This window comes from Arvicola amphibius, chromosome 2 (genome assembly GCF_903992535.2).
Source record: "Arvicola amphibius chromosome 2, mArvAmp1.2, whole genome shotgun sequence".
Taxonomy (NCBI): Eukaryota; Metazoa; Chordata; class Mammalia; order Rodentia; family Cricetidae; genus Arvicola; species Arvicola amphibius.
In genome coordinates this window covers 20,991,451-21,017,958 of record NC_052048.2, presented here as the reverse complement: position 1 = coordinate 21,017,958, position 26,508 = coordinate 20,991,451, and the positions used below count along the sequence as shown (strand labels likewise).

General features: G+C 48.3%; 1 protein-coding gene across 1 annotated transcript in view; it reads right to left on the bottom strand.

Annotated features, from left to right (window-relative positions):
• The window catches only part of Tead4 (TEA domain transcription factor 4), a 74,871-nt gene that overhangs the window by 35,304 nt on the left and 13,059 nt on the right, over positions 1-26,508 (bottom strand). The window contains exon 2 of the mRNA XM_038319260.2: positions 9,356-9,610. Coding sequence (XP_038175188.2) covers positions 9,356-9,610 — 255 coding nt within the window. The remainder of the gene's footprint in view (positions 1-9,355; positions 9,611-26,508) is intronic.

Here is a 26,508-nt window from a genome sequence, read left to right as displayed (position 1 = left end):
CCCTGCTGCCCTGCCCCCCACCCACATGCATAAACCTGGAGAGATGGCTTAGAAGTTAAGAGCACTTCTGTTCTTCCAGAGGATGAAGTGTCAATTCCCAGCATCCACATGTTTGCTCAAGACCATCTGGAACTCCAATCCCAGGAGACCCAATGCCCTCCTTCCGGCTTCCATAAGCAACAGGCATGAGTGTAGTACACAGAAAGTACCCAAATACATAGAATAAAAACTTAATTTTTTTTAATTTAAAAGTTAACCATTCTCTACTTCTTACTTGTGGATGCAATGTCACCAGCTGCCCCAAGCGCCTGCTCTCATGGCTTCCCTCCACAGTGGACTGTAACTTGGAACTTCTAGCCCAAATACACTTTCCCCTTTAAGTGCTTCTGTAAAACTATTTTTCATCACAGTAAAATAAAATAGTAGTAAACATTTTTAGGTTTGTTTGTTTGTTTGTTTTGAGACACAGCTTCATTATGTAGCCTTGACTATTCTGGAAATCCATATGGATACCATGCATACCTCAAACTCAGAGAGATTTTCCTGCCTCTGCCTCCTGTGTGCTGGGACTAAAGGCATGCGCCACCACACCCAGCTAAACATTGTTTTTAGAGTTAAACACAAAATCACCATAGAAGCCAACAGTTCCTTCTTCTGTCCGCTGGATTCCCAAAGGAGTTGCAGAGACTGCCACACTAATGCTCACTGGCAGTGTCCTAACAGCCAGAGGACACAAACAACACAGAAGTCCCTTGGCCGATGATGGGCTAGCAAGCCAGACATTTGGGCTAGGGCTGTAGCTCAGTGATAGGTCATGTGTTTCAAAAGGACAAAGTCCTGTCTTCTACCCTTGATACAAAACCAAAACAAAACCTTCACAAACATTGAAGCAAATGTTGATTCTACCACTCTGAGGCCAATCCACAAAGATTAAAAAGTAAGATAGATAAAACATGCCTTTCATCCCAGCACTCAGGAGGCAGAGGCAGGTGGATCTCTGTGAGTTCAAGAGCAACATGGCATGTAGAGAGAGTTCTAGAACTACCAGGGTTTATACAGAGAAACCTTGTCTCGAAAAAGAAATAAAAAAAAAAATAGATGTTGTTATAGAGGCTTCCAGGGCCCAAAATAATGAGCAGTTATAGTTTGATGGGTACAATGTCGACCGCTGAAAGCTATCCTCAGACCTCCGCACGCATGCCGTGGCACATGAGCACACATAGACACACACAAGCACACAACATACATCAATGAAGTGTAATTTAAAATAATAATGTTGTGTTACTTAATGCGGGTGTGTCTATCCAAACGCAGAGGTGAGACAAGAATGGCAGATGTCCTGCTCTGTCACTCCCCACCTCACTCCCTGGAGACAGGGTCTCTCAATGGATATGAAGACAGGCTGGGAAGCTCCATTCACCCTCCTGTCTCTACCCACCAGGCACTGTGGCCATGTGTGACATTTTACACAGATGCTTAAAATTTTGACTCAGATCCTCATACTCGCACAGAAACTACTCTCACCCACTCAGCCAGCCCCCCAAACAGTAATTTTTAAATATAAATAAACTGTGAATATACTTAACAGTGTTGACCATTGTCCATACAAACAGCTTAACAGCCATATTCTTGCCATGAAATAAAGGAAATCAAAACACTCCTGTCAGAGCTGGCCACATCACCAACATATTCTACAGAAGAGAAACACAATGTTCAACAAGGTTAAGTCTTGCTCCAGGTCACACCTGCCATCGGAGCGGCTTAAGTAGAAGAATCTTTTTCCATAGGCCTCTAGAAGCCAGAGAAAGGTGGCGGCCTCAGAGGACTATTGGAAGAGCTGGAAACACAAAAGGTAACAGTGAAAAGAGCAAAAGCCCTGGGTTCTCGCCAGTTTTTCATCAACTTGACACAGCTAGAGTTGTCTGGGAAAACGGAACTGTGACTGAAAAAAAAATTGCCTCCATCAGACTGGCCTATACTGTGGGCAAGGCTACCACTCATGCACTGCTGGTCCTAGGTTGTATGAAAAAGAAGGCTGAGCAAACCATGAGGAGCAAGCCAGTAAGCAGAATCCCTCCATGGTATCTGCTTCAGTGGCTTCTCTTGATGATGGACGGTAACTTCTAAGTCCACTAAGACCTTTCCTAAGTTGCTTAACTGCAGCAATGGACGGCAAACTAGGACACCAGGAACAATGTCATGGCATCAAGACAGAGTAGGAGGCTCAGTCTTCCAGGCTGAGCTCCCAGTCTCTGCCCCATCCCTCAGTAAATAGAGTCTTGACAAGATTCCAGCCTTAGGCTACCAAGGTCTAGCCAGATTCTGCCTTTTAACAGGTGTGTAGCACTCATCTCTAAATGAGAGGATCTTTCCTTATAGGGTTCTGTTTACCTGCTCCACTTTGGTCTCTCAAAGCCACCATGCCAAATCCTACCTGTGAGCTGGTGCCGCACCCTACTTCCTTTGCCTAGAGCACATTTGCCACCCCCACCCCCAGATCAGGTTCCACTTCCTTCCAGAAATGTCCAAGACAACCCAGCCTTTTCTGGTTTCTTGGCTATACCCTACATGCCTGTCTGGGTGACTTACAAACAGTATTTCTCCTGACTATCTCATTAACATGGAGTCATGGAGGACAGAAACCCCCCCCCCCCGACCCCTACTCCAGCTAGGTTAGAGATGGATGCTTCATAAGACTAACACACCAAGGATACAGCACAGAAACCAAGAGACAGGGAATGCAAGCAGGGGCAGAAAGATTCAGTTGTACAGAGCCACCTCCAGGTAGGTGAAGGCTTGGACTAGAAAAAAAAACAGATGCAAATGATTAAAGGAGCTGGCTAGCCTCAGCGAGAAGGAAGATGACCACTCAGTATAGCTGCTAAGAAGAGGAAGAAGGGACAGGGCAGAGGCGGGCGGGAGTAGAAACGTCACTCTTTCCTCCCTGCCTCTGTTCCCAGTGCCCAGCGGCCAGGCTGGCCAAAGGAGGTCAGAAGGAGTAGGAAGGGCAGTAACAGAGTGAGGGTCACACAGTGACAGGGCAAAAGTGAAGGCAGGGAGCGGTAAGCAGGAGGTGAGCAGCCCAGGCATGGGAGCTGGTCCAGGAGAGATGAGAAGGGTTCAAGTCGGGGGCCAAAGCCAATAAGTATCGGTGCCTCGGCTCAGAAATAACAGGTGTTAATCTGTGTTGCGGTTCTGCGTGTCATCTGCATGTCTGCCTGGCTCTGGTCGGTGGCTTCTGCTCGGGTGTACTGTGGCCTGAGCTGGTAACAGGCCTAATCCCTGTCCTCAAAACACTAAGGCCACTGCTCCAACTCTAGGATCTGCTGTCATCTGACGAGACGGGTCCCACTGGCTGGTCCACTTGGGAGATGATCTCTGCATGCAGGAAGTGTAAAGACAGGGCTCTTGGGCCTGCTGGCAGCTGACTAGGGGTGAGGATAGCACACCACAGGTCCCCCAGGGAAGATGAGAGGAGCAGAGGAGCACAGCCAGAGGCAGAGGAGGTCTGAGTCAGACCTCCCTGGGGGCCTGCCCCACACACTGCCATGAGCTCAGAGCTATCTATACCTCCCAGCTGTGCTGGCCGCCCCCAAGCTGGTAAAAAGAGACCAGGGTGAGCCAGGGTCTGGCGCACAGAGATACCTCCCTTCACGCAGGCCAGGTGAGTCATCAGATGGAGCAGGATGCTCCTGTCCCCTTTGTCCAGAGACTGACCCACCTGACCCAAGGCCAGGCAGAGTTCAGAGTGAGGGCAAGAGGTGGAGGCTGCTAGCCTTGCTCTGCTCACTACCCGAGAGACTTTCCTAACCCCCACATCTTTACATGTAAAGCAGGGAAAGAATGGACTACCCACAATCACTAGAGAAATCTAAATATCAGCTAAGAGATGATGTATGGTACCTATGTGCATAGATGGAAATTCTGACACATACTGCAACATGAGAGTAGGATGATGAGTGGAAGAATGAGCAGGAGGAGGAGGAGGAGGGAGGAGGAGGAGAGGGGAGGAAGAGGAGGAGGAGAAGAAGGGAGGAGGAAGAGGAGGAGGAGGAGGAGGAGGAGGAGGAGGGAGGAATAAGGAGAAAAAGACAAATACATTATCTCATTAAGGTGAAGGACCTAAAATGGTTAGATCCACAGAGAAAGAAAGTGGCAGCTGCCTGGGGGGCTGTCTGCTGGGTGTGGCAGTGATGCACATAAATCCATCACTCAGGAGGGAAAGGCAGGTAAGCCAATCAGGATGACATGTGAGACCTTGTCAGAGAGAGACAGAGAGAGAGACAGAGAGAGAGACAGAGACAGAAGGAGGGAGGGAGGGGAGGAGAGAGGAAGGAAGGAGAGAGAGAATAAGGAACTACTGTTTAAGGGGTACAGAGCTCCACTCTGGGATGACGGTTTCTGCAGTTAAGAACATGGTGGCTACAGCAACAGTGTGAATTATACAATGTCATTAAACCTACAGCCCCCGAAGACGCTGGGCCACAGAGCCAATTAAATTCATTTTTAGTGTGTTTTTGTTCAACTATATGTGTATCTCTCTCTCTCTCTCTCTCTCTCTCTCTCTCTCTCTCTCTGTGTGTGTGTGTGTGTGTGAGAGAGAGAGAGAGAGAGAGAGAGAGAGAGAGCGCACCCATGTGTGTATACATGCCTGGGGTGTGGTGACAGATACGTGTAGATCTGGGGTGACTTAAGGGTGAGCACATACATGCCTTGGTGTGCACGCAGAAGTCAGAGAACAGTTTCGGGGAACTGGTGCTTGCTTTTGAGGGGGGGGCTCTCTTATTTCTGCTTTTGAATGACTGCCCCCATCTTGCCATAGGCGAGCAATTACAGATGTAGTCCAGTTCATCTGACCATTTTTTTGTTTTGTTTTGTTTTTGTTTTTCAACACAGGGTTTCTTTGTGTAACTGCTCTGGCTATCCTGGAACTAGCTCTGTAGATCAGGTTGGCCTTGAACTCACAGAGATCCACTTGCCTCTGTCTCCCGAGTGCTGGGATTAAAGGTGTATGACACCACAGCCTAGCTTTCATCTAATTATTTTTAAAGATTTGTTTTGCAGATGCAAACCCACAGGCAAACGTTAGGCAGAGTTTAGGGAATCCCGTTGAAGAGGGGAAGAAAGAATTATAGAAGCCAGAGGGGTCACGGACACAAGAAAACTCACAGAATCAGCCAACAAAAGAGATTCACAGAGACTGAACTGACAACCAAGGAGCCCGCACAGGACTGACCTAGGCTTTCTGCATATAAGTGACAGTTATGTGGATTGGTCTTCTTGTGGGACTCCTAACAGTGGGGACAGGGGTTGTCTCTGACTCCTTTTGCTGGCTTTTGGGACTCTATTCCTCATACTGGGTCATCTTGCCAAGCCTTAATGAAAGGGGAGGTGCTTAGTCTTACTGCAACTTGATATGCCATGTTTTGTTGATACCCAAGCAAGGCCTGCCCTTTTCTGAACAGAAACAGAGGAGGAATGGGGGGGGAGTGCGTGGGGGAGGGACTAGAAGGAGAGAAGGAAGGGTAACTGCGGCTGGGATGTAAAATAAATAAATATAAATTTATTTTTAAAAGATTTGTTCTATTTTTACTTTATGCGTATATGTGTTTGGTCTACACGTGTATTGCATGCATGCCTGATGCATACTGGGGTCAGCAGAGGGGCTGGGTCTCCTGGAACTAGTTTATGTGAATGTTGGGACCTGATCCTGGGTATTCTACATGAGCAACAATGCTCTTAACAGCTGAGCTCTCTCCAGCCTTCTGTGACTTTTTAGATGAGTTTCAGGGATCAAACTGGGCCACCAGGCTGGTGGAAGCAAATGCTTTTCACTTGCTGAGCCATCTCCCCGGCCATTTTTTTAAAAAATAAGAAATGTATGTGTGTGTGTCTGACCCATGTGTACTGGTACCCACGGAGGCCAGAGAGGGCTTCAGATCCACTAGAACCAGAATTACAGGTAGTTGTGAATTACCTGGTGTGGGTGCTGGGAACCAAACTTGGGTCTTCTGAAAGAGCTCTTAACACTGAGCCATCGTTCCAACTTCACCACACCTTCTGTTTTACAGACAGGGTCTTGCATAGCCTAGGCTGGCCTCAGACTTCTGCTTTCCTTGAGTGCTGGGCACAGGCAGGGGCCACTGTGGCAGCTAGTTGCTATGCTAACTTGACAGAAGCTAGAGTCCTCTGAGAGGAGGGAACATCAATTGAGAAAATGCCTCCTTAAGAAAGGGATGTAAGAAGGCAAGCCTGTAGGGTATTTTCTTAATCAGTGATTGACAGCGAAAGACCCATCCCATTATCAGCGAGGCTACCCCTGGCCTGGTAGTCCTAGGTTCTATAAGAAGGCGGACTGAATACGCCATGTGGAACAAGCCAGTAGCCGCTCCCCGTGGCCTCTGCTCCTGCCTCTAGGTTCTTGCCCTGCTTGAGAGATGTCGAAATATAAATGGAATTAACCCTTCACTCCCCTACTTGCTTTTGGCTAGGTGTTTCATCACAGCAACAGAAGCCTTATGGCAGTCACCATGCCTGGCTGAGTGTACTGATTGTGCGCATTCTGGCTTCTCCCCAGGGCCTTCTCAGTTCCTGCAACACCTGCCCTCTGCGGAATGATTCCGGAATTTCAGCTGCTTCTTTACACAGTGATTCCTTCTCAGGGTCCTTGCACATACTCTGAATGTAGTGATATTTCATTTGTATTTTAATAAAGCTTGCCTGAAGAGTAGAGAATAAAACAGCCCCACTGGACAGCCATACAGACCAGGCAGTGGCGACACACACCTTTAATCCCAGTAGCCACACTAGTTTGCCATAGAAACCGGGCGGCACATGCCTTTAATCCCAGCACTAGAGAGGAATATAAAACGGGAGGAGACAGCTCTTAGACAGTCTCATTCTGAGGATTTGTGGAGGCAGAGCAGGCTCGCCATTTTGGTCTGAGGTGCAGATAAGAGCCAGTGGCTGGCTGCTTGATTTTCTGATCTTCAGGTTGAACCCCAATATCTGTCTCTGGGTGTTTATTATTTGTGCTACCCCAGCAGGGTGCTGACAGAACTCTACAGTCATGCCAACCTCAGCATACCTCCTGCCCTTCCCCACCATCACCCCTGAGCTGATGATCAACATCTACCTTGCTCTCCATCCAAAGAGCTCATGGTCCTGGGACAGCCATGGGAGGAAGCCCCACAGAACTCACTACCCCCAGCTGGCACCTTATGGGTGCTCCATAGGTCAGCTTTCTCCTCTAGGAAGCTCCCCTGAGGGAGCACTCAGAGCAGGGGTTGCCATCCTAGCAGTATCTGAGAGACTCTGGGCACTGAGGGGCACGGAGGGAGCAGTTTTAACAGTCTGAGGAGGGGGAGGAGGGCGGATATGATGTGAAAGGTTCTTACTTTTCCAAAGGAAAAGGAAGGAAAACCTTTCTTTGGTCTCATGAGGAAGACTATATGTTAAAAAAGAGGAGCTATCAGGATCTATCACCCCAGGGGCGGGGCTGGATTTCGGTTTAGTCAGCTGAAGAACACTGAAGAGTGACTCCTTAGAACTACAACCTACAACTTCAACACAGGCTTTGTAGTGTGTGATGATGGAGATGGGACTAGGGCCTTACGTATGCTGGGCCAGCACTCCACCACTGAACCACACCACAGCCCAACACAGGAGCTAGTTTAGAAGCAGGGTTTTGTGGGCACATTAGTTAAGCTGAGGTCATGTTGGACTAAGGCATACCCTAGACCCAATGCCTAGTGTCTTTATAAGAAGGCAAGAGGAAGGCTGAAGGGATGGTTCGGTGTTTAAGAGCACTTACTGTTCCTGTGGAGGACACAGGTTTGGTTTCCAGCACCCATATGGCAGCTCACAACCATTGGTAACTCCAGTTCCAGGGGATCAGACATCTCTTCTGACCTCCATAGGCACTGCACGCATATATACTCAGGCCCACACACATACACATAAAAATAAATGTAATGGGTTTTTAATTAAGCGGTATGTCCACATACCACCTTCATGCCTGAGTCATGCGCGCCAAAATCATGCTCTCCCCCAAAGCAACTCCCAACTCATTCCTGTTGCTCTCAGCCACATGGCTTGTGAGACCTTGTCAGTCACCCTAGGGAACTAATACGTTCAGCTGACAAGCACCTGTGCTGGGGTGGGGAGACGCTCATGAATGGAAACCCTTGGGGTAAGGGTGGCATCTGAGGTGGGAGAGGCCCTCTGCTGTCCTAACATCACCAGTTAGAGGCCTTCTCAAACCTTTGGATATCCACCCTTCAACATACTATGTGTTTCCTGTGAGAGAAGACGCCTGAACAAAGACTGACCCAGGCCTTGCAGCAGCTGTGAGTTTTGGCCCAGCTTTTACTTTCCCAGAATCCTCTCCTCCAAAAGTCAGTATGCCTCACACAGGCTGCTGGTCCTCTCCTGTGACTGCTCAATGTGGTGTTCCACACCCAGGTCACTCAAGAAGCTGGAGTGGGTGGGTCCTCACAGCCTGCCTAAGAGAACAGTTAGCTGCACATGTGTGTTCACTTCCCCAGTCTACATACATGGACCATACCTGCTGTACCCACAATGCTTGGCATGTGCTGGACACACGAAGGAGGGAGGAGGAACAAGGGAGGAGGGGAGAATCCTATCCCAAAAGAATCCCTTCATCTTCCCTTCCCTTTCTTTATTCCCTTATTTCTGTGGTACTGGGGATTAAACGCAGGGCAGTTCAGTGAGGCGAGCACTGTACCATTGAGCAACACTCCCAAGTGAAGTGCCCTGTACTTGTCAGGCTTTATATCCAAGGATGACAGCATGGAGACTAAGCATTTGTTCGTGATGATGATGTGTGTATATGTGCGTGCGCATGTGAGGGGGAGGGAAGAGGGAAAAAGGGAGAGGGAGAGAAAGAGGGAGGAAAAGGGAGGGGGGAGGGGATTTTTAGTCTGCCCTGTGGAGATAGTCTATTCTACCCACAATGATCTTCAGAAAATTTTCCACTGACAGGCAGCAGAGGCACGCACCTTTAACCCCAACACTTGGGAGGCAGAGGTGGAAGGATCTCTGGGTTCTGAAATAGCTTGGTCTACAGAGAGAGTTCCAGAACAACCAAGGCAGAGAAACCCTGCCTCGAACAAACAAATAAACAAACAAATGAAAAAAATTTTCTACTAGCATGCAGTCTCCTCAGCAGACCCCCTTCCCCCCAGCTTCTCTTACTCGGGTGCTTGGAACTCAGAACAGAAGGAAGTGCTGTATACCTAGTAGAAGGCACAAGAGGTCATTTGAGGAGAACCCAAGGTGCCCTTTCTGCTGAACTACAAGGCCGGCTTCTGCCCAGCTCTGATGGACTTCTTACCGTACATCTTGCCTTCGTCGGACAGGATGATTTTGCGGCGGCCGCAGGGTGGGTAAATGGCCAATGCCTCCTGGAAGCTTTGCTCAATATCGGGACTCCACACGCCCTCTGCATCATTGTCAATGGGCTTGTCCAATGCTTGGCTGCCCCCAGAGATGCTGCTCCCCTCGGGGGAGTCCGGAGAGCTCCACTCGTTGGAGGTAATGGTGCCGGCCTTGCCCTCCAAGGCTCGGCTTGGAGGAGCGCCCTTTGAACCTGTTAAAGCCAAAACAAGGCAAAGGTAAGAGGTGGAAAAACCGTAAAGGCTGCAGGCTGCAGGACACAGGACGCCCAGAAAGTGCACCAGTACCAAACCAGTTACTCAGGGAACAAAGCAAAAGGTCTAGGGGTTCCGGAGTTGGGGAGGCTTGAACTGGTTGTTTCCCCTCAGCAGACCAAGCGTCCAAACGGCCCAATAAGCATAAATGACCCCTCTGATTATACCTCTAAGAACACACCCAGGGCTGGGAAGTAGGGGGACGAAGACACAGTGACAGATTTAGTCTGACACCAGATGAACACTAGGCAAAAAGGATCTTAAATATTATCGAGGAGGCCGGGTGGTGGTGGCGCACGCCTTTAATCCCAGCACTCGGGAGGCAGAGGCAGGTGGATCTCTGTGTTCGAGGCCAGCCTGGTCTACAAGCGCTAGTTCCAGGACAGGCTCTAAAAAAAAAAGCTGCAGAGAAACCCTGTCTCGAAAAACCAAAAAAAAAAAAAAAATATATTATCGAGGAGGTGAAACAGTGCAAACACCATGGAAACAGTATGCAAAATCTTCAAAAATTTAAATGAAAGACAGGGGGTGGAGCCCAACGATAGAGGGTTTGTTGAGCGTGCTTCAGGGTTCTAGCTTCAGCACTACCAATAATAATAATGACGATGGTAATTATAATAATTTAAAAATTAATAATAAATTAATAAATAATAATTATTAAATCAACAATAATAATGTGATCCACTAGTCCTGCTTCTTGATATATACTCTAAAGAATTAAAAGCAGGAGCTCCAGGAGACATCTGTATACCAATGTTCATGGCTGCACTATTCGCAACAGGCAAAGAATGAAGGGCATGGTGCATCCATCTCTACATGATCACAGAACGTGGTGTGGGTACGCAGTGGACTACCATTAGCACTAAAAAGGAAGGTAACCCTGCCACAGACTACAAGGATGAGCGTTGACAACATTATGTTAAGTAAAACAAGCCAGTCATAGAGAGAAAAAAGACAGTATGGTTATACACATAGAAGGCAATACATTCTTAGAAATAAGATACAGTGAAGGTTGCCAGGGGCTGGGGGAGGGAGAAATGGGGAGTTGTTGTCCAGCAGATACAGAATGGCGGGCTGTTGCGCAATAATGTGAACACGTTGCCTCTCTGGGGCCCACACACTGGTGAAAGGTGAAGATGGTAGGCTGCTGTTGCTCAGTGACAGAGCCCCCGCCTAGCAAGGACATGGCCCTGGGTTCAAGCCCTAGGTGCACCAGATATAATTCCAGAAAATGAAACAAGCAAGAACTAAAAAAAGCAGGGAAACTTCCTCAGCTGATGAAAGATTCGAAAGATTCTGGAACCATATGTATCTTAAGTAGCATAAATTCAAATAAACACAATACCCAAAACAAACCTTAAAAGCATCCAGGGTGAAAATGGACAGATCAGCTACAGCAAAAGAGCCCACAGTGTGGAGATGGAACCTAAGGCCTCTTGCATGCTAAGAAGATGCTGTATCGACCCCAGCCCAGAAAGAAATATTAAACTAATAGTAGGTTTCCCCGGCAATACTAAAAGACTCAAGATAATATTTCTCCAAACTGTTGCAGAGATCAGCCATCATCTCAGAACTCAAACCCCAGCGGAGGAGTTGGGGGATGGTTCGTGGGTAAGTACTTGCTGTGTGTGCTCGTGTCAGGACCAGGGTTTGGAATCCTAGCCGCCCATGTTGAAGGAAGTGGCCCATGCCTATAATCACAGCGCTCCCACTGGAAGCGAGAGGAAGAGGCAGGACAGTCCCTGAAACTCGGGAGCCAGGTGGCCTGATGTACGTACACAGTCGGGACCAGGACAAGTGACTCAAGCCAAGGAGATGGTTACGTGGGTAACAGCGCTTGGTGCATAAGCCAGATGGCCTGAGTTTGATTCTCTAAAAAGCTGGAGGCTGTGGTAAACACCTGTGGTCCCAGCACTCCTACAATGATATGGGAGGCAGGGACAGGGAAAAAGCTCTTGTCTGATCTCCACGTGTGTCCCATGGCACCTCTCAGCCTACACTTACACATAATACACAAATGCGCGCGCACACACACACACACACACACAGAAACACGTGCACAATGGTAAATAAATCTTTAAAAGGAGAGATGGCTAAAATAAAAAAAAAATTTTAAAAAAAGGAGTGATGGCTCAGGTTAAGATCACTGGTTCCAAGTCTCAGCACCCACATGGCAGCTGACAACAGTGTGTAACCCAGTTTCAGGGGATTTGATGTTTGCCTCTGGCTTCTACAGTCACTAGGTACCCATGTAGCACACAGGCACACATGCAGGCAAAACACCCATACACATGAAAGTGCATGCTGCTCTTGCAAAGAAACCTGGTTCAATTCCCAGCAACTCCACGCCAGATGCTCACAACTGCCTACATACAACTCCAGCTCCCCGAGACCCAGTGCCTCTGACCTACGTGGATATCTACACTCAGCTATATAGACACACACAACTACATATAATTAAAAATAAAATAAACGTTTTTAAAAAAGGAAATGTGCTGGTTAGATTTTTGTCAACTTGATACATGTTGACAAAATACAAGTTGACATAGAAGATGGAACCTCAGCTGAGAAAATGAGTCCATCAGATTGGCCTGTAGGCAAGTCTGTGGGGGAATTTTCTTGATTAATTATTGATATGGGAAGGCCCACTCCATTGTGGGTGGTGCCATCCCCGGGCAGGTGGATCCTTGGGGTGTATAAGAAAGCAGACTGAGCAAGCCGTGAGGAGCAAGCAGAGAAGCAGCCCTCCTCACAGCCCCTGCTTCTGTTCCTGCCTTCTGCCTCCTGGTTCCTGCCCCGACTTCCTTCAATGATGGTCTAAAACTGTAAGCTGAGACAAACCCTGTCTTCCCCACGTTTCTTTCATCCGTGGTCTTTATCACAGCAACAGAAACTAAGACAGGGATAAAGGAGGTGTAGGAAAAACACAAAACTGACATGAGGAGAAGATAATACACAGAGATTGAGCAAAGTGTCTGGCAGAAGCCTTAGGACATAGGAACCAAAGCTAAGGCAAACAAATGGCTCAGTGGTAAAGAACCCGCCTAGCATGTGAGGCCCTAAATGCCAACCAGCACTAACAGAAGCTAACTTAACAGCGAGACCACATTTCTGAAACATAAATTTAGTATATGCAAGTCTTTCACCATGATGTTGGTGACACACACCTTTGATCCCAGCACTCAGCAGGCAGAGGCAGGCAGATCTCTGAGTTCAAGACCAGGCTGGACTAATAGAGAGAGTTCCAGGAAAGCAGGGCTATACAAGAAACCCTGTCTTGAAAAACAAAACCAATAAAACCTAAGACCTTTCTACAAGAATAACTATTTAATAAATAAATAGTCAACAGTGACAGAGATGAAAGGGTTCAGTCTGAGCAAAGACATCTTTTGAAAACTTACGCAAAGAGGACTCTGGCTGAAACAATGGAAACAATACATCGTAAGTTAAAGATAAGAACAAGGAGGCTCGCTCTGAGCACTTCAAACACTAGGAAAGTCAGACAGTGGGGGCGGGACAGAGGCAGGTGATCTCTAAGTTTGAGGCCAGCCTGATCTAAACAGGGAGTTCTAGGACAGCCAACGTTGCACACGGAGTTCAAAGAATGCTTAATTTGTGGGAAAATAACAAGAAAAACACAAATTCAGTGAAATTATGATTTTAAAAATGTCTACAAGGTTTTTCACAAAACCTTGACAAGCAGATCCTGAGATGACTCTCAAGCTCCCTAACGCTCTGTTTTTTGGTTTTGGTTTTTCTCTTCTGGCTGCTGTCGTGAGCAGTGGCCTGCCGTGTGACAAGATCACTGGTGACTTCACTCCTACAGCAAACAAAATGACTCTGTGTAAATCACACCATCGCTCGGGACCTCACCCGTACAATCCAGGGACCTGAGTTCTTCCTGCGCGGGCAGTGTCTGTGGGCCCCATATTTCTCCATGGGCCTCCAAGTACACCCTGTAAATACTCAGCGGAGGATGGCGTTCCCACAGTGGTCAATACCCAGGTGCGGGTGCCAGGGCTAGAGAGTCGGTTCAGGTGAAAGCTCTGGCTTTCAATACAAGCACAAGGCTCTGGGTTTCATGCCCCACCTCGCCCTGCGAGGGGTAGTGGGGTGGTTCCAGTCCGCTACAGGGCTTGCCTCCCAGTCAGTGCTTAGTACCATGTGTTTAATAACCATTGTTCTTAAGCTCCAAGCCTGGAGAGCAAGAGCTGAACCCTTAACAGGCCTGGCAGGTACACATAGCTTAAGCCCTAATGATGAAGATTAATATCTGACCGTGATTAATTAACCTTTTAAGGCATAAGGCCCCATTAGGTTTGGTGTTGGACTTCATTTTCTCCATTGACCTGATGCAAGCACAGCCATAGGCTCTGAGTTGGGTGGAGGGCAGGATGGAGAGGAGGGCTAGCCCTACACCTTCTCATGTGATGCCCGCCAACACCCACTGCCACTGCTGCCAGAGGAGGTAGTCTCTGGACCCCGAACTAGAGACCATTTGTGCCAGACTGCCCCACGGGAGAGGTTTTCTGAGGACCTGAACTCCATGTTCCCAAGACTGGGTCTGTCCCAGAGAAAGTGGGGCAGCAGGTCACGCAAGGCCCTAGGACATGGGATTCGTTACTGCAGTGAGCTGTCCCTGGCCCCGTGTGGCTGTGGTACTCCTGGTCCCCTGTTGTGACTGGCTGGCCACTCCCACCCTTACTAGGCAAACTGCCCACACAAGCCTGCCCTGTGTGGCCAGAAGAATGGGGTAAGTCAACCCCAGCCCAGAGATGTTCTCCACTCCTCCTGCTCCTCCCCCAAGTGACCCTCCAGGGACTGCCAGGGGAGAGGTAGAGAGCGAAACAGATGGCACGGCTGCCCAGACCATGTGCTATAGCCAGAGAAATAAAAATAATCTCGGGCTTGACTCCCAGGCCTTGGCCTGGAGGCTTCTAGCTCTCTCGGCCCCACCCAATAGCCACCAGATGTCCTGCTCAGGACAACCAGGCCCAAAGAACACTTTACCCCAAGGCCCACAGGTGCTGGCCATGGAGGAAATTCCAGAAGAATCAGGAATTGGGGTTGTATTAGGATCTTCCTAAGGCTCAGAGCCCTGTGCTCTTCTAGAAACAAGACAATAAAAATCCGCAAGAGACTGAAGATGAGCACGGAGAAGCCACTGCTGGGGGGTGTGGTGTGGGTGGAGAGGACAGTTTGACCAAGAAGGCAGCCAAACCAGGCCACTGGGAGCTGGGGTTGTAGCTCTGAGACCTCTCCCACATGACCACAGTTATCTCTCTCACTCCCCCAACCACCAAAGCACACAACACAGTACAACATGTTGGTGTGACAGTCCAGTCCTGGGCTGTGATCTCACTTGAGCTTGCCTGTCGTTCCCCAAGTTGGAGAACACGATTGTCACCCAGACATTAGTGTCTGCCCTGCTCCTGGCTTGGTGGTAGGAACTTAGGCAGTCGGGATCACTCTTAATGAGTTGACTCTGCCAAAGGCTCCCTTTCTCTAGGCCAGGACAGATAACACTATTATTTCACAACATAGATGTTCTTCTACATACAATGGGATATATTCTAGTAAACTTATTAGGCAGCTAACAACACCCTAGTGAAGAAGGGAATGGTGACGCATGCCTGTAGGTTAGATTCTGGAGCTGAGGCAGAAGGATCGTGAGTTCCAGAGCTAACCTTATGAGTAACCTTCATACTGACTTCCATAGTGACTGCACCAATCTCTGCTTCTACCAACAGCGAAGAGCAGGTTCCTTGTCCACAGCCTCACCAGCATTTGCAGCCATATGATTTATTTTATTTATTTTATTTTATTTTTTGGTGTTATTTTTGTTTTTGACAGGGTTTCTCTGTAGCTTTGGAGACTGTCCTGGAACTCACTTTGTAGACCAAGTTGGCCTCGGACTCACAGAGATCCACCTGCTTCTGCCTCCTGAGTGCTGGGATTAAAGGCGTGCACCACCACCACCTGGCTAGTAATCTGATTTTTTTGATGATAGCCATTCTGATTGGAGTGAGATGGATTCTCAAAGCAATTTTAATTTCTATTTCCCTGATAGTTATTGACATTAAACATTTTTTCAGGTTTTATTTTATGTCTATCAGTGCTATCCTAGATGTATGGTATCGCACAACATGTGTGCCTAGTGCCGGAGAAGGTCCGAAGAGGACGCTGGATCCCCAGAACTAGAGTAACAGATGGTTGTGAGCTGCCCTGTGGGTGTCAGGAACTGAACCAGGTCCTCTGCAAGAGCAGCCAGTGCTCTTAACTGCTGAGCCATCTCTTCAGTCCCTCCGTGGGACATGTTTGTTTTTGCTTTTTTTAAGTTAGAGTACTAACATTAGAGTTTCACTGTGTAGCCCTGGCTAGCCTAGAACCCTCTATGTAGATCAGGCTGTGCTCCACCTCATAGTGATCATCCTGCCTCTGATGCCCAAGCGCTGGCATGCAAGGCTTGCACCTCTGCTTCCTGCCTACATACTTTTACACTATGACTTTGTATATCCCATGAAATATATTCAGTGCCCACATCTAAGCAGTGCTGGCCACACTACCAAGCGGCTGGCTGGACACGCCGGCTCACTGCTGCTGCCCCACATGACAAATACATACTGTTTATCATTAGCCAGGAAAACGGCAACACTCAAGTTTCAAAGAACAGTTTCTACTGAATGTGCCTTGCTTCCACACCATCACAAAGCAGAAAAATCACATGCTGACCTTTGTACACTGGGGGCTGTCCGTGCAGATAACCCATGGGATGTCAATATGTAATCTATAACCAGCTCCCATGGTCCCAGCCAAACAGGACATGATAGAAATTGAAACTCAACGTTTACGAGATGTGCCTGGAGTTACACAGAAATGAGGAGAGACTCTGGCCACTCAGAGCACAGAGACAGAAATGGTTCCCTCTGGTCTCCTCTCCAGCCACTGACTCTATGGGCTTTAGAGGTGTAGGTCAAAGGTCAAGCCACACCACGACCCTCATTGCCTGTGGGCTCTGACATCAATCGCTAGTACAGCCCCTGCTTTGCAGTGACAGACCTGTGACTGAAACTAGGAAGGAAAAGAAAACCTAAGACTTCCTTCCTGGAGATCCACCCTAACCTAAGGACACACGAGGCGACAGAGTGGCTGCAGTAATTCACAGTGGGGACAAGCTGGGAATCCCCTTCAGGACAGAAGTCCTCCTCCAGGCGGGCAGAACTCCCAGCATGCTTTGATGACCCAGACAAGAAATAACAAGAAATAACAAACCTGAACCCCAGATACTCTGCCTTGATCTAATCCAGCTGCGGCCAGAGAGACACTCTTTGGGACAGGCCTGGCCCCACCTAGTCCGATGGCTCCCGGCTACTACCTAGCTAGCCCTGGCTATTCTTACCAGACTGGGCTCTATAGAGACTGAGCCCACAGTCCACTCATCCAGAGGTGTTATAAAAACAAGATGGTCCCGGATACATTCAAGGAGGAGGGTAGGGAAGAGGCTTAGAGCCTTCGCTACTCTGACCTCATCTCAAAAAGAAAGAAAATTATACAAAGTATGGTGACTCACACCTATAATTTGAGCACTCAGGAGGCAGAAACAGGAAGATCACAATTTCAAAGCCAGCCTGGGGCTATCAGTGAGTTCCAGGCCACCCACAGATACAGAGTGAGATCTTGTCTCAAAAATAAAAATTAAAAAATTGGTCGGTTGTCAGTGGCACATGCCTTTAATCCCAACACTTGGGAGACAGAGGTAGGCAGATCTCTGTGAGTTTGAGGCCAGCCTAGTCTACAAAGGGAGTTCCAGGATAGCCAGAGAACACAGAGAAGCATTGTCTGGGGTGGGGCTGGGGGGGTGGAGAAAAGAAAAATTAACCAGCATAGCGATACAGGTTGGTAACACCTGCACTCAGAAAGCTGAGGCAGGAGGACTGTCACAGGTTCAAGGGCAGGCTAGGCTACATTGTAAGACCCAATCAACCACCACCACCACCCTAAAATAGGCTGATGCCATGCTTACCTGGCACCTAGCATGCACAAGGCACTGGAATCAATCCGCCACTTTCAGAAGGGAGGGAGGAAATGAGACGGAAGAGAAAGTCTCAGGCTTGTTTGAGACCCACCTCTACAACCCAGGTCTCCTCCTCCCCCCTTCTCCTTTCCTCCTCTTCCCTTTCTTCCCTCCCCTCCTCTCCTCCCCTTCCCTCTTCTCCTCCCCTCCCCTCTCCTCCCCTACTGAATCCCAGCTTCATTCCCTGCTCAGGGCAGGCCGGTCCTAATTAAACTCCCACCAGAAGTCAATCAACACACCTCATCCTATCTGAAGGGAAGCCAGGCTAAGGTGGAAGGCGGTAGGAGTCCCAGTGTGACACACATGCTCAGGTCCTCGGCCCTGATTCCAGCTTGTAGCACACACTAACACACCACCTGATCGGCTCCCTTGGCTTTGGCAGGTGAGGCCCCTGCCTGCCGCCTTTGGTCCTCATGCTCAGCAATAACTCTAGGCCAGAGAGGAGGCGGGCTGGGTGAGAGGAGATCAGTGCCGGGTTAGAGAGTGACTACCCAGTCTCCCGGCATGACTCTGTCCCCAGGACACGTGGCAGAGGAGCCTGAAGAACTGGTGTCTGCAGAAGGTGCCTAGGACACTGAGGGCCACACTCTGCCCTGAGAGTGAATGACCTTAAAGCTGACACCACAGGGAACCATTTCCCAGACCCACTTGCTGCCAAGACTGGACTAGGTACTTGATTACATCTTCACTCACCCCATACCCCCTCTGAGCTAGTAAGGCCCAGCCCATTGCACAGCTGGAGAGACTGAGACACTTCATGGTGCACTGCTGTGCTCAGGTCTCACGGCCAGTGAGTGGTTGCCTAGCTGCAGGCTCAGAGGCTCTTCCTCACAGAAAGTTACCAAGTGGAAGGGGATGAGGTCTGACCATGGCAGGAGGGAAGTAAATCAGGTGTGAAAAGGGTGGCCCACTAAAGGGGCTAGACAAGTCTCTCTCTGCACAGTGGGCTTGTCCTGGTCTTTCTCGGTGTAAATGAAAAAAGACACTATGTCTGGCTGTGAACAAAAACCACTCCTGGAAGGAGTTTCTGTGTCTGCCGAGATTGATTGACTGATTGGAAATTCGTTAGTTGACAGATAGGAATTTTGTAGTTTCAGAGTCTAATTATTTTGGTCTCATTTTGGCCTTCTGGAACAGCCATGTATCTGAACTAATGATTTGTGATAATAAATAGAAACCTTCTAGAAGCCATTAACTTAGCAGAAGACTAGCATCTGCCAATCCAAGAGCTAAGAGCACCATCACAGCCCGTCGAACAGCTGTCCCCACTCCCATTTCATTGTACCCTCTGTGATGCACCCACCAATACATTTCAAACTTGTCTTGACTTGTGATTTTCTTTGTTCTGTAAAAGTATAGAAACCCCCTGAAATCGCTTTCACGTTGGAACACGAAATTCAGGGTAACTTAAATCTGTGTTCCTGAGCCATGGTCACTAAGCTCTCTCTTCTTCCCTTTAAGATGAGAGCTGTGGTTTTTAGTTGATATCGGAAAGAGCTCTGCTGCTTCCTCAGCCTCTGAAGAAGCCCTAGTGGAGAGATGCTGGTCCCCAAGCTTTGTGTGAGAAGAAACAGACCTGCAGAGGGGACCTGGAGTTGTCAAGAATCAGGTGAGGGGGCTGGAGAGATGGCTCAGAGGTTAAGAGCATTGCCTGCTCTTCCAAAGGTCCTGAGTTCAATTCCCAGCAACCACATGGTGGCTCACATCTGTAATGGGGTCTGGTGCCCTCTTCTGACCTGCAGGCATACACACAGAATATTGTATACATAATATCTAGATAGATAGATAGATAGATAGATAGATAGATAGATAGATAGATAGATAGAATCAGGTGAAGACATTGAAACCCTAAGAGGGGAAGTGACCATCAAATGGCCACAGAACTGATTGAGGCTGGACTGGAATCTGAGCCCTGGGCTTTCTGCCTCTCAGTTAGCACAGCCTGGATCCGGCTCAGTGACTAGAGGGGCTGTACTCCCAGGAGGGAGAAGAGCAGGTCCCAGCCAGGGAAAGCCAGGGAAATCTCCCTCTTCCTAGTTGCAGGCCTCCTCGGGTCTGTGTTCCAGTCCATTGCCTTCCCCTGTAATTCAGAATTCTGGAGAGGAGGCAGAAATGGAGCAGGAGGAACTCAAGGTCATCCTTGGCAACAGAGAAAAAGTGGTGTGAGCATACACTACCCGGCCGGCACTGGCGACAAAGCCAAGTGAGACACGGCCCTGCCTGGAAGGCCCATCTGTCTGGTGTGTGCAAGGTGCGGGGTCAGAGTCATCTAGAAAGATCAAGCGCACCCAGTCCTCATAACCACAGTCTTCGGGTTTGTATGTGCGGTCATCTACTCAAGAATACCAGTGATCGCCGGGCGGTGGTGGCCCACGCCTTTAATCCCAGCACTCGGGAGGCAGAGGCAGGCGGATCTCCGTGAGTTCGAGACCAGCCTGGTCTACAAGAGTTAGTTCCAGGACAGGCTCCAAAGCTACAGAGAAACCAAAAAAAAAAAAAAAAAAAAAAAAAAAAAAAAAATACCGGTGATCTCAGAGCATCTGTAGATTCTGGGACCTCTAGGAGAAGGCCAAATTTTCTGAAGCCGGAGTGCCTTGTCTAGAATGGCAGTGGATTTCTGTAACATGTACATATCCTCCCATCTCACTCTGTGGCCATGAATTTGCACTATCCCTGCCTCAGCCTCCTTTACGCCAGCATTACAGGCATAAGCCACCACATCCCTCTGACTTCACTATTCAGAGTGGACCCTCGGTCAGCAGGCCAGCTCAGCAGGTAAAAGGGCTTGGCGCCAACCATAAGGACCCGAGTTCAATCCCTGGGAAAGAACCTACTCCTGTCACGTTGTCCTCAGACCTCCAAAGGACACACACACGCACTTAGTTATTTAGCTGACTATTTCAGTAAACTAGCTGAGTTGAATGAAAAAAAAAAAACTGTATTAGTATTTAATTGCCAGAAAACAGGCAAATTATTTGTAAAAAAAAAAAAATCATGATGTAGGAAAAAAACAAGCTGTGAATTAAGACAATAAAAGTTACTATCATACACACGCACAGAGGAAACATTCTCTGTAAAGCATAAAAAACATTTCCATTCCACCAGCAGGCACAGTGGTGCACACCGGGAGCTCTGGCACTTGGGAACAAAGGCCAAAGGCAGGAGGACCGCCACAAGTCTTGAGTCCAGCCTGGTTTACATAGCCAAGTTCAAGCTGGCCGGGGATATGGTGAGGTCTAGTCTTTATCTAAATCAATGAGAAAACACAAATGGGAAACAATTGTGTGTATGTATGTATGTATGTATGTATGTGCACATGTGTGTTGTGCATGCAACACTCTATCTTCCGAGCTCGGTTTGCTTCACTGTTTCTATTTATTTCTCACTTTTCATGGCTGAGCTACTACCCTCAGCATCACACCAATTAACCCTCCGCTTGATACTCCATAAATGATCCTGACTAAAAGCAAATTGAACAGCCTCAAGCAAAGAACTGTCTGTTCCCAAGCACAGGAGGCTGGAATGTGCCTGCGGGAGAAAACTCCTGTGTTAGATGAGCTTCCTGCAGGCGTGAGTTCTGGTGCTGCTGTGGGCCCCGGGTTAATGAATCAACAATGTATATTAAGCAAGGTGTCTTGGGACAGAGCGCCCACAAAACAAGCCTATAAATTAATTGGCTGACAAAAATCTTGTGACCAGAGGCTTGAATGAATGCAACCCAGTGTTTCTCCTGTGACTAATAGCTCAGTGTTTGTTAATTCAATGGCTTTATAGGACATTAATTACCGTAAAAAACACCAGTGGCCCAGCTGGGTGTGGCAGAAGGAGGCTGCAAGCCCAGTACTCGTGAAGCCAAGAGAGATACCAAGTTTACAACCAGCCTGAACCAAGTCGTGACACCTTGCCTAAGACCAAACAAAACAGAAGGTTTGGCTGTACCTAGCAAGATTAACATGGGCATAGGTAAACAGCTATTGTCGGGAGGGTAACGCTGAGCTTCCTGCACGAAGAATCCAGAATAGTCCAAAGGTGTCCATCAACAGAAAAATAAACAAAATGTGGTACGTCCAGATGATGGACTAGTATCCAGTCAGGAAAAATGTAACAGGGACGAACCTTGGACAGATTCTACCTAGTGGAATAATCCAGACACAAGCAAATAGTTTCTATTTGTTTGTTTGGCCACTTACAAGAAGTACTTCAAACAGTCAAATTCAGAGACAGAAAGTCAAGAGTCGTTATCAAGCTGGGAGGAGGGGAAACAGTGGTTATTATTTGATACAGGACAAAGTGATGGAGACGGATGACGGTGACAGTCGCACAAGCTGTGACCATGCGTAAGGACATGAAACTGCAGACTGAAAAGAACTTAGGATGAGGGGCTGGAGAGGTGGCTCAGTCATCAAGAGCAGTTGCTGCTGTCACAAAGGTCCCAGGTTTGGTTCCCAGCACCCACATGGAGGTTCACAACCATATCTGTGACTCCAATTCCAGGGGACCTGACACCCTCTTCTCCAGGAGGCACTGCACACATGTGGTGCACAGACATACACACAGGCAAAACACACACTAAAAATAGCTTAAGGATTTATGATGAAAAGTTGGGCAAGATAGCACATGCCAGCAATCCCAGTGTTTGGGGAACCAACGCAGGAGGATTGCAAGTTGCAGGTCAGTCAGAGCTACCTCCATGTTTGGTCAAGTGGTAGGGCACACCTGTGACCCCAGCGCTTAAGAGGTAGACTGGGTGTGGTGACACACACCTTTAGCCCCAGCCCTCAGGAAGCAGTTCTCAGTGAGCTGGAAGCACCCTTGTCCGTACAGTGAGACCTTCTCTCAAACCACCCCCAGAAAAGAGGCTGAGGCAGCAAGATCCCTAAGAGTTCTTGGCTGACCTGAGGCATGTTGCAAGTTCTAGCATCTTATCTTGGATTACGCAGTGTCCAAATAAGGAAATAAAGAGATGGGGGGGATGACAAAAACTTACCTGTGAAGGTAATTTTATGTTTTGAGTATATTTGATTGACTAATTGAGGTACTGGGATTGACCCCAGAGCTTCACACATGTCTCCCCAATTTGAATTTTGAAACAGGCTTTTTCTGGCACTGAACCTGTGATCCTCCTACCTCAGTCTCTGGAGTAGCTGGGATAACAGGTTTGCACCACTAGGCCTGGCCTATTATATTTCACCATAAGTTCTGTTTGCTTGAGTCACAGTCTTGCTATATGTAGTCCAAGATGGTCTCAAAACTATGGTGTTTTTGCCTCAGCCTTCACACTCCAGTGTTGGCATCACAGACATGTACCATGTCTCTCTCTATCCCTGGGCATTTAAAAGTCATTTAAAAACCAAGCAAGGTGGCACACACCTTTAATCCCAGAAGGCAGAGGCAAGATACTTCTGAGTTCAAGGTCAGCCGAATTCAAAGCAACCAGAACTTCAAAGGAAGAGGAAGAGGAGGAAAAGAAAGAGGAAGAGGAAGAGAAGAAGAAGAAGAAGAAGAAGAAGAAGAAGAAGAAGAAGAAGAAGAAGAAGAAGAAGAAGAAGAAGAAGAAGAAGAAGAAGAAGAAGAAGAAGAAGAAGAAGAAAAGGAGGAGGAGGAGGAAGAAGAGGCAGGAGGGAAAAAGATGACCAAGAAGGCACTGCAGGGGACCTGGTCCAAAGTACAAAGTACAGACACAAAGAAAAGCGACCGTTTGTGCCTGGACACGAAGACTGACCAAAGTTTCCTGCCAGCCTTGGGTAGATGGGTTCCTGGAGAACAGAGGAAGGAGTGGGGTAAAGAAGACAATCCAGCAAATGGACTAGCCTGGGCTAGGTCAGCTACTCGGTCAGAAAAATCTTGTGACCCTAGTGTGGTTTTTAAAAGGCTGGAGGGGAGAAGGGGACCTTCTAGAAAACGTGTGTGTCTATATCAAGACTTGGGCTGAGGCTCAGTAGATCAGCACCTGCCTTTCCTGAAGCCCATCTCAGCATTGCAGAGATAATGATCAAACCACACCTAGGTGTCCCTGTGTCTAAAATTACCACTGGACTACTTGGCCTTCTGCTGGCTTTGATTAGAAGCTAGTATACTTAAAGAAACTTCCAGAGTTTAAAATTATCTCTTACCAGCTACGTGGCTGCTCAGCTCCTCGAATGCCTACTTGCCTAGTGTGTACCAGACACTGAGTTTGAACCTTAGCACCAAAAATTGTAGCCAGGTATGGTGACTTATTCCTGTAATCCCAGCATTCTAGTCACTGAGGCAGGGGGAGCACCCCCAGTTCAAAACCAACCCAGGCTATACACTGAGTTCAGGGTCATTCTGGGGTACAATGTGTAATTATATCTCAAAAAGAAACAAATTTGCGCAGCCAAGCTATAGCTCAGCGGTAGAGGGTTTGCCTGGCTGTCCGCATCCTTCTCCAGCACCCAGTGCAGAGACATTGTCTTTCTGCCACCCAGGACAATGACCACGCCTTGCTCTTGGCAGGATGGGAACCTCAGAAGGCAGTAGTGAGCACCCATAAGCTTTGGAGGGAAGATACATTGGAACAAAAGACCCTGAGAGGGCAGAGAAGCCATGGGGCAGAGACCCAGCTCTCTGAACTTCATGTTCATCAAAAATATAACTGGGACGCAAGTGATGATTTGATTGACACACTTGCCATGTGTACTGGCCTGCTGGTAGTTCCAGCTACTCAAGAGGCACATGGCTCCAAGTGGCAGCCCAAGTCTCTAAAACAAACGAGCCAATAAATAAACAAATTCGAATACCTCAGAACCTGGTAACCTAGCACAAGGAGGGCTGTTGCCTTTGAGGTTAGGCAGGGAGGGACCAAGAAGGGGGAGGCTGTGTGTGAATCAGGAGGAACCAAAGGGAGATAAGCAAGTGGGTGGGGAGGCACTTGGGGAAGGAAGTCAAGGAGGAGTCTCACGGAGGAGAGGTGGGAAGGGAAGCTCCCAGGCCCAGAGAAATGGAGGGAGATAAGAGTCCTAAGAGACAATGGGGCTCCAGGCTCAACCTGAGGCTGGGTCAGTGAGGACAGGCAGCTCAGGTCAGCATCCATCCCCTGCTCTTTGGAAGTTGGGGAGCCTGACCCCAGCTAGCCTTTCCAAACAGCTGAGCCGTGGGTGTCTGCAGACTTGCCCCTAACACCTCCAGGAAGTGGGTCACAGCAACTGGCTTCCACGCCCCTCCACCCTCTCTCTGGGGCCCCACAGTTGGTAATGAAGCCATGATGAAACACGATTTTCCGCCCCTGGGAACAGGTAATGGAAGAAAAAAAGCATTAGGCTCAAGCTCAGGTTTGTTGCAGACTACCGGAACCTCTAGAAGCAGACATTTGCCCTCTTTAAACTTCAGGGGCCCCATGTGCGCACACACACATACACACACACACACACACACACACACACAAGGCAAGCAGTGGAATATTATTCAGCAATGAAAAAAAGCATTTGCTATTAAGCCATGGAAAGGTATTCATAACATCAATTGAAGGAAGAGTCTGAGGTGAATCTCTGTGATCTCAGTTACCCTTCCAGAAAGGACAAGACTCGGGGGCTGGAGGCAGTTCTGTGGGTGACAACAGCTGCTGTGATCCCTGTGAATGGCCACACCCCTGCACCTCCCGGGGACAGAGGGAGGTGAAGGCAGGCCCATCTCTCCGGCTTGCTGGCCTATCACCAGGTCCAGAAAGTCCCCTGTCTCAAGGAAGTTCAACATCACAGCGCAGGACACACAACATCCTTGTTTCCGGCACCCGCTCCATAGGAAGAGCGAGGAAGAGAGAAAGAAAAAAGCTCCCTGGGTTAACAGAGAGGTCAGAGGTTAGCTGTGGTTAGAAGAGAAGATGAGGAGGATATTTTAGGGCAGAAGAGCGATCCTGCCATGGTGAGTACCTACCACTCAGAGCCCAGCGTGAACGCTTCTGTGAGCTACAGGCTGCCAGACTGCTAACACCCCTCAGTCATAACACAGGCACCATGCTAACTTGAGATATTAGTAATCAAAGAAACGGAGGGAAGATGACTACCTCGGGGAATTCTATACTTCTTCCTCGATTCTTCTATAAACTCCAAACTGATACGTTTTTAAGATTTCATTTGTGTGTTTTGTATGTCTGTCTGGGTGTGAATATGTGCACCTGAGTGCCAATGCCCTCAGGGGGTATCAGAGCCCCTGGGGCTGCAGTTAAGAAGCAATTGTGAGCTACCTGACAGGGGTGCCAGAAATAAACTCAAGTCCTCTGCAAAAGCAACTGGGTCATCCCTCCAGCCCCCAAACTGTTCTTTGCAAGTCTTCTTACTAAGCATGGTGGCACAGGCCTTTATTCCCAGCACTCGGGAGACAGAGACAGGGGGATCTCTGTTAGTTTAAGGCCAGCCTGGTTTACATAGCAAGGTCCAGGCCAACCACAGCTATATAGTGAAAAGAAGGAAAAAATAGTCTAACTGGTTTAGTGGATAAAGGCACCTGCTGCCAATCCTAACAATGTGAGTTTGATCTCCAGGGTTCACAGGATGGAAGGAGAGAACAGACCCTGATAACAGCCTGCTCCTTTCCCTCCACATGTGTGCTGTGGCATCCTCTCTCCCTCTCTCTCGGTCACAAACACACACACACACACACAAATACATAAACATGTAATTTTTAAAAATGTTGATTTTTGGAACAAGGAAGACTTAATCTTGCATTCTTTCCCAGGGACCTTTCTTCTTCAGGCTTCCACACTGAAGCAAGTGTTGCCAGTTCTGAACAGGCCTGAGGCAGAAG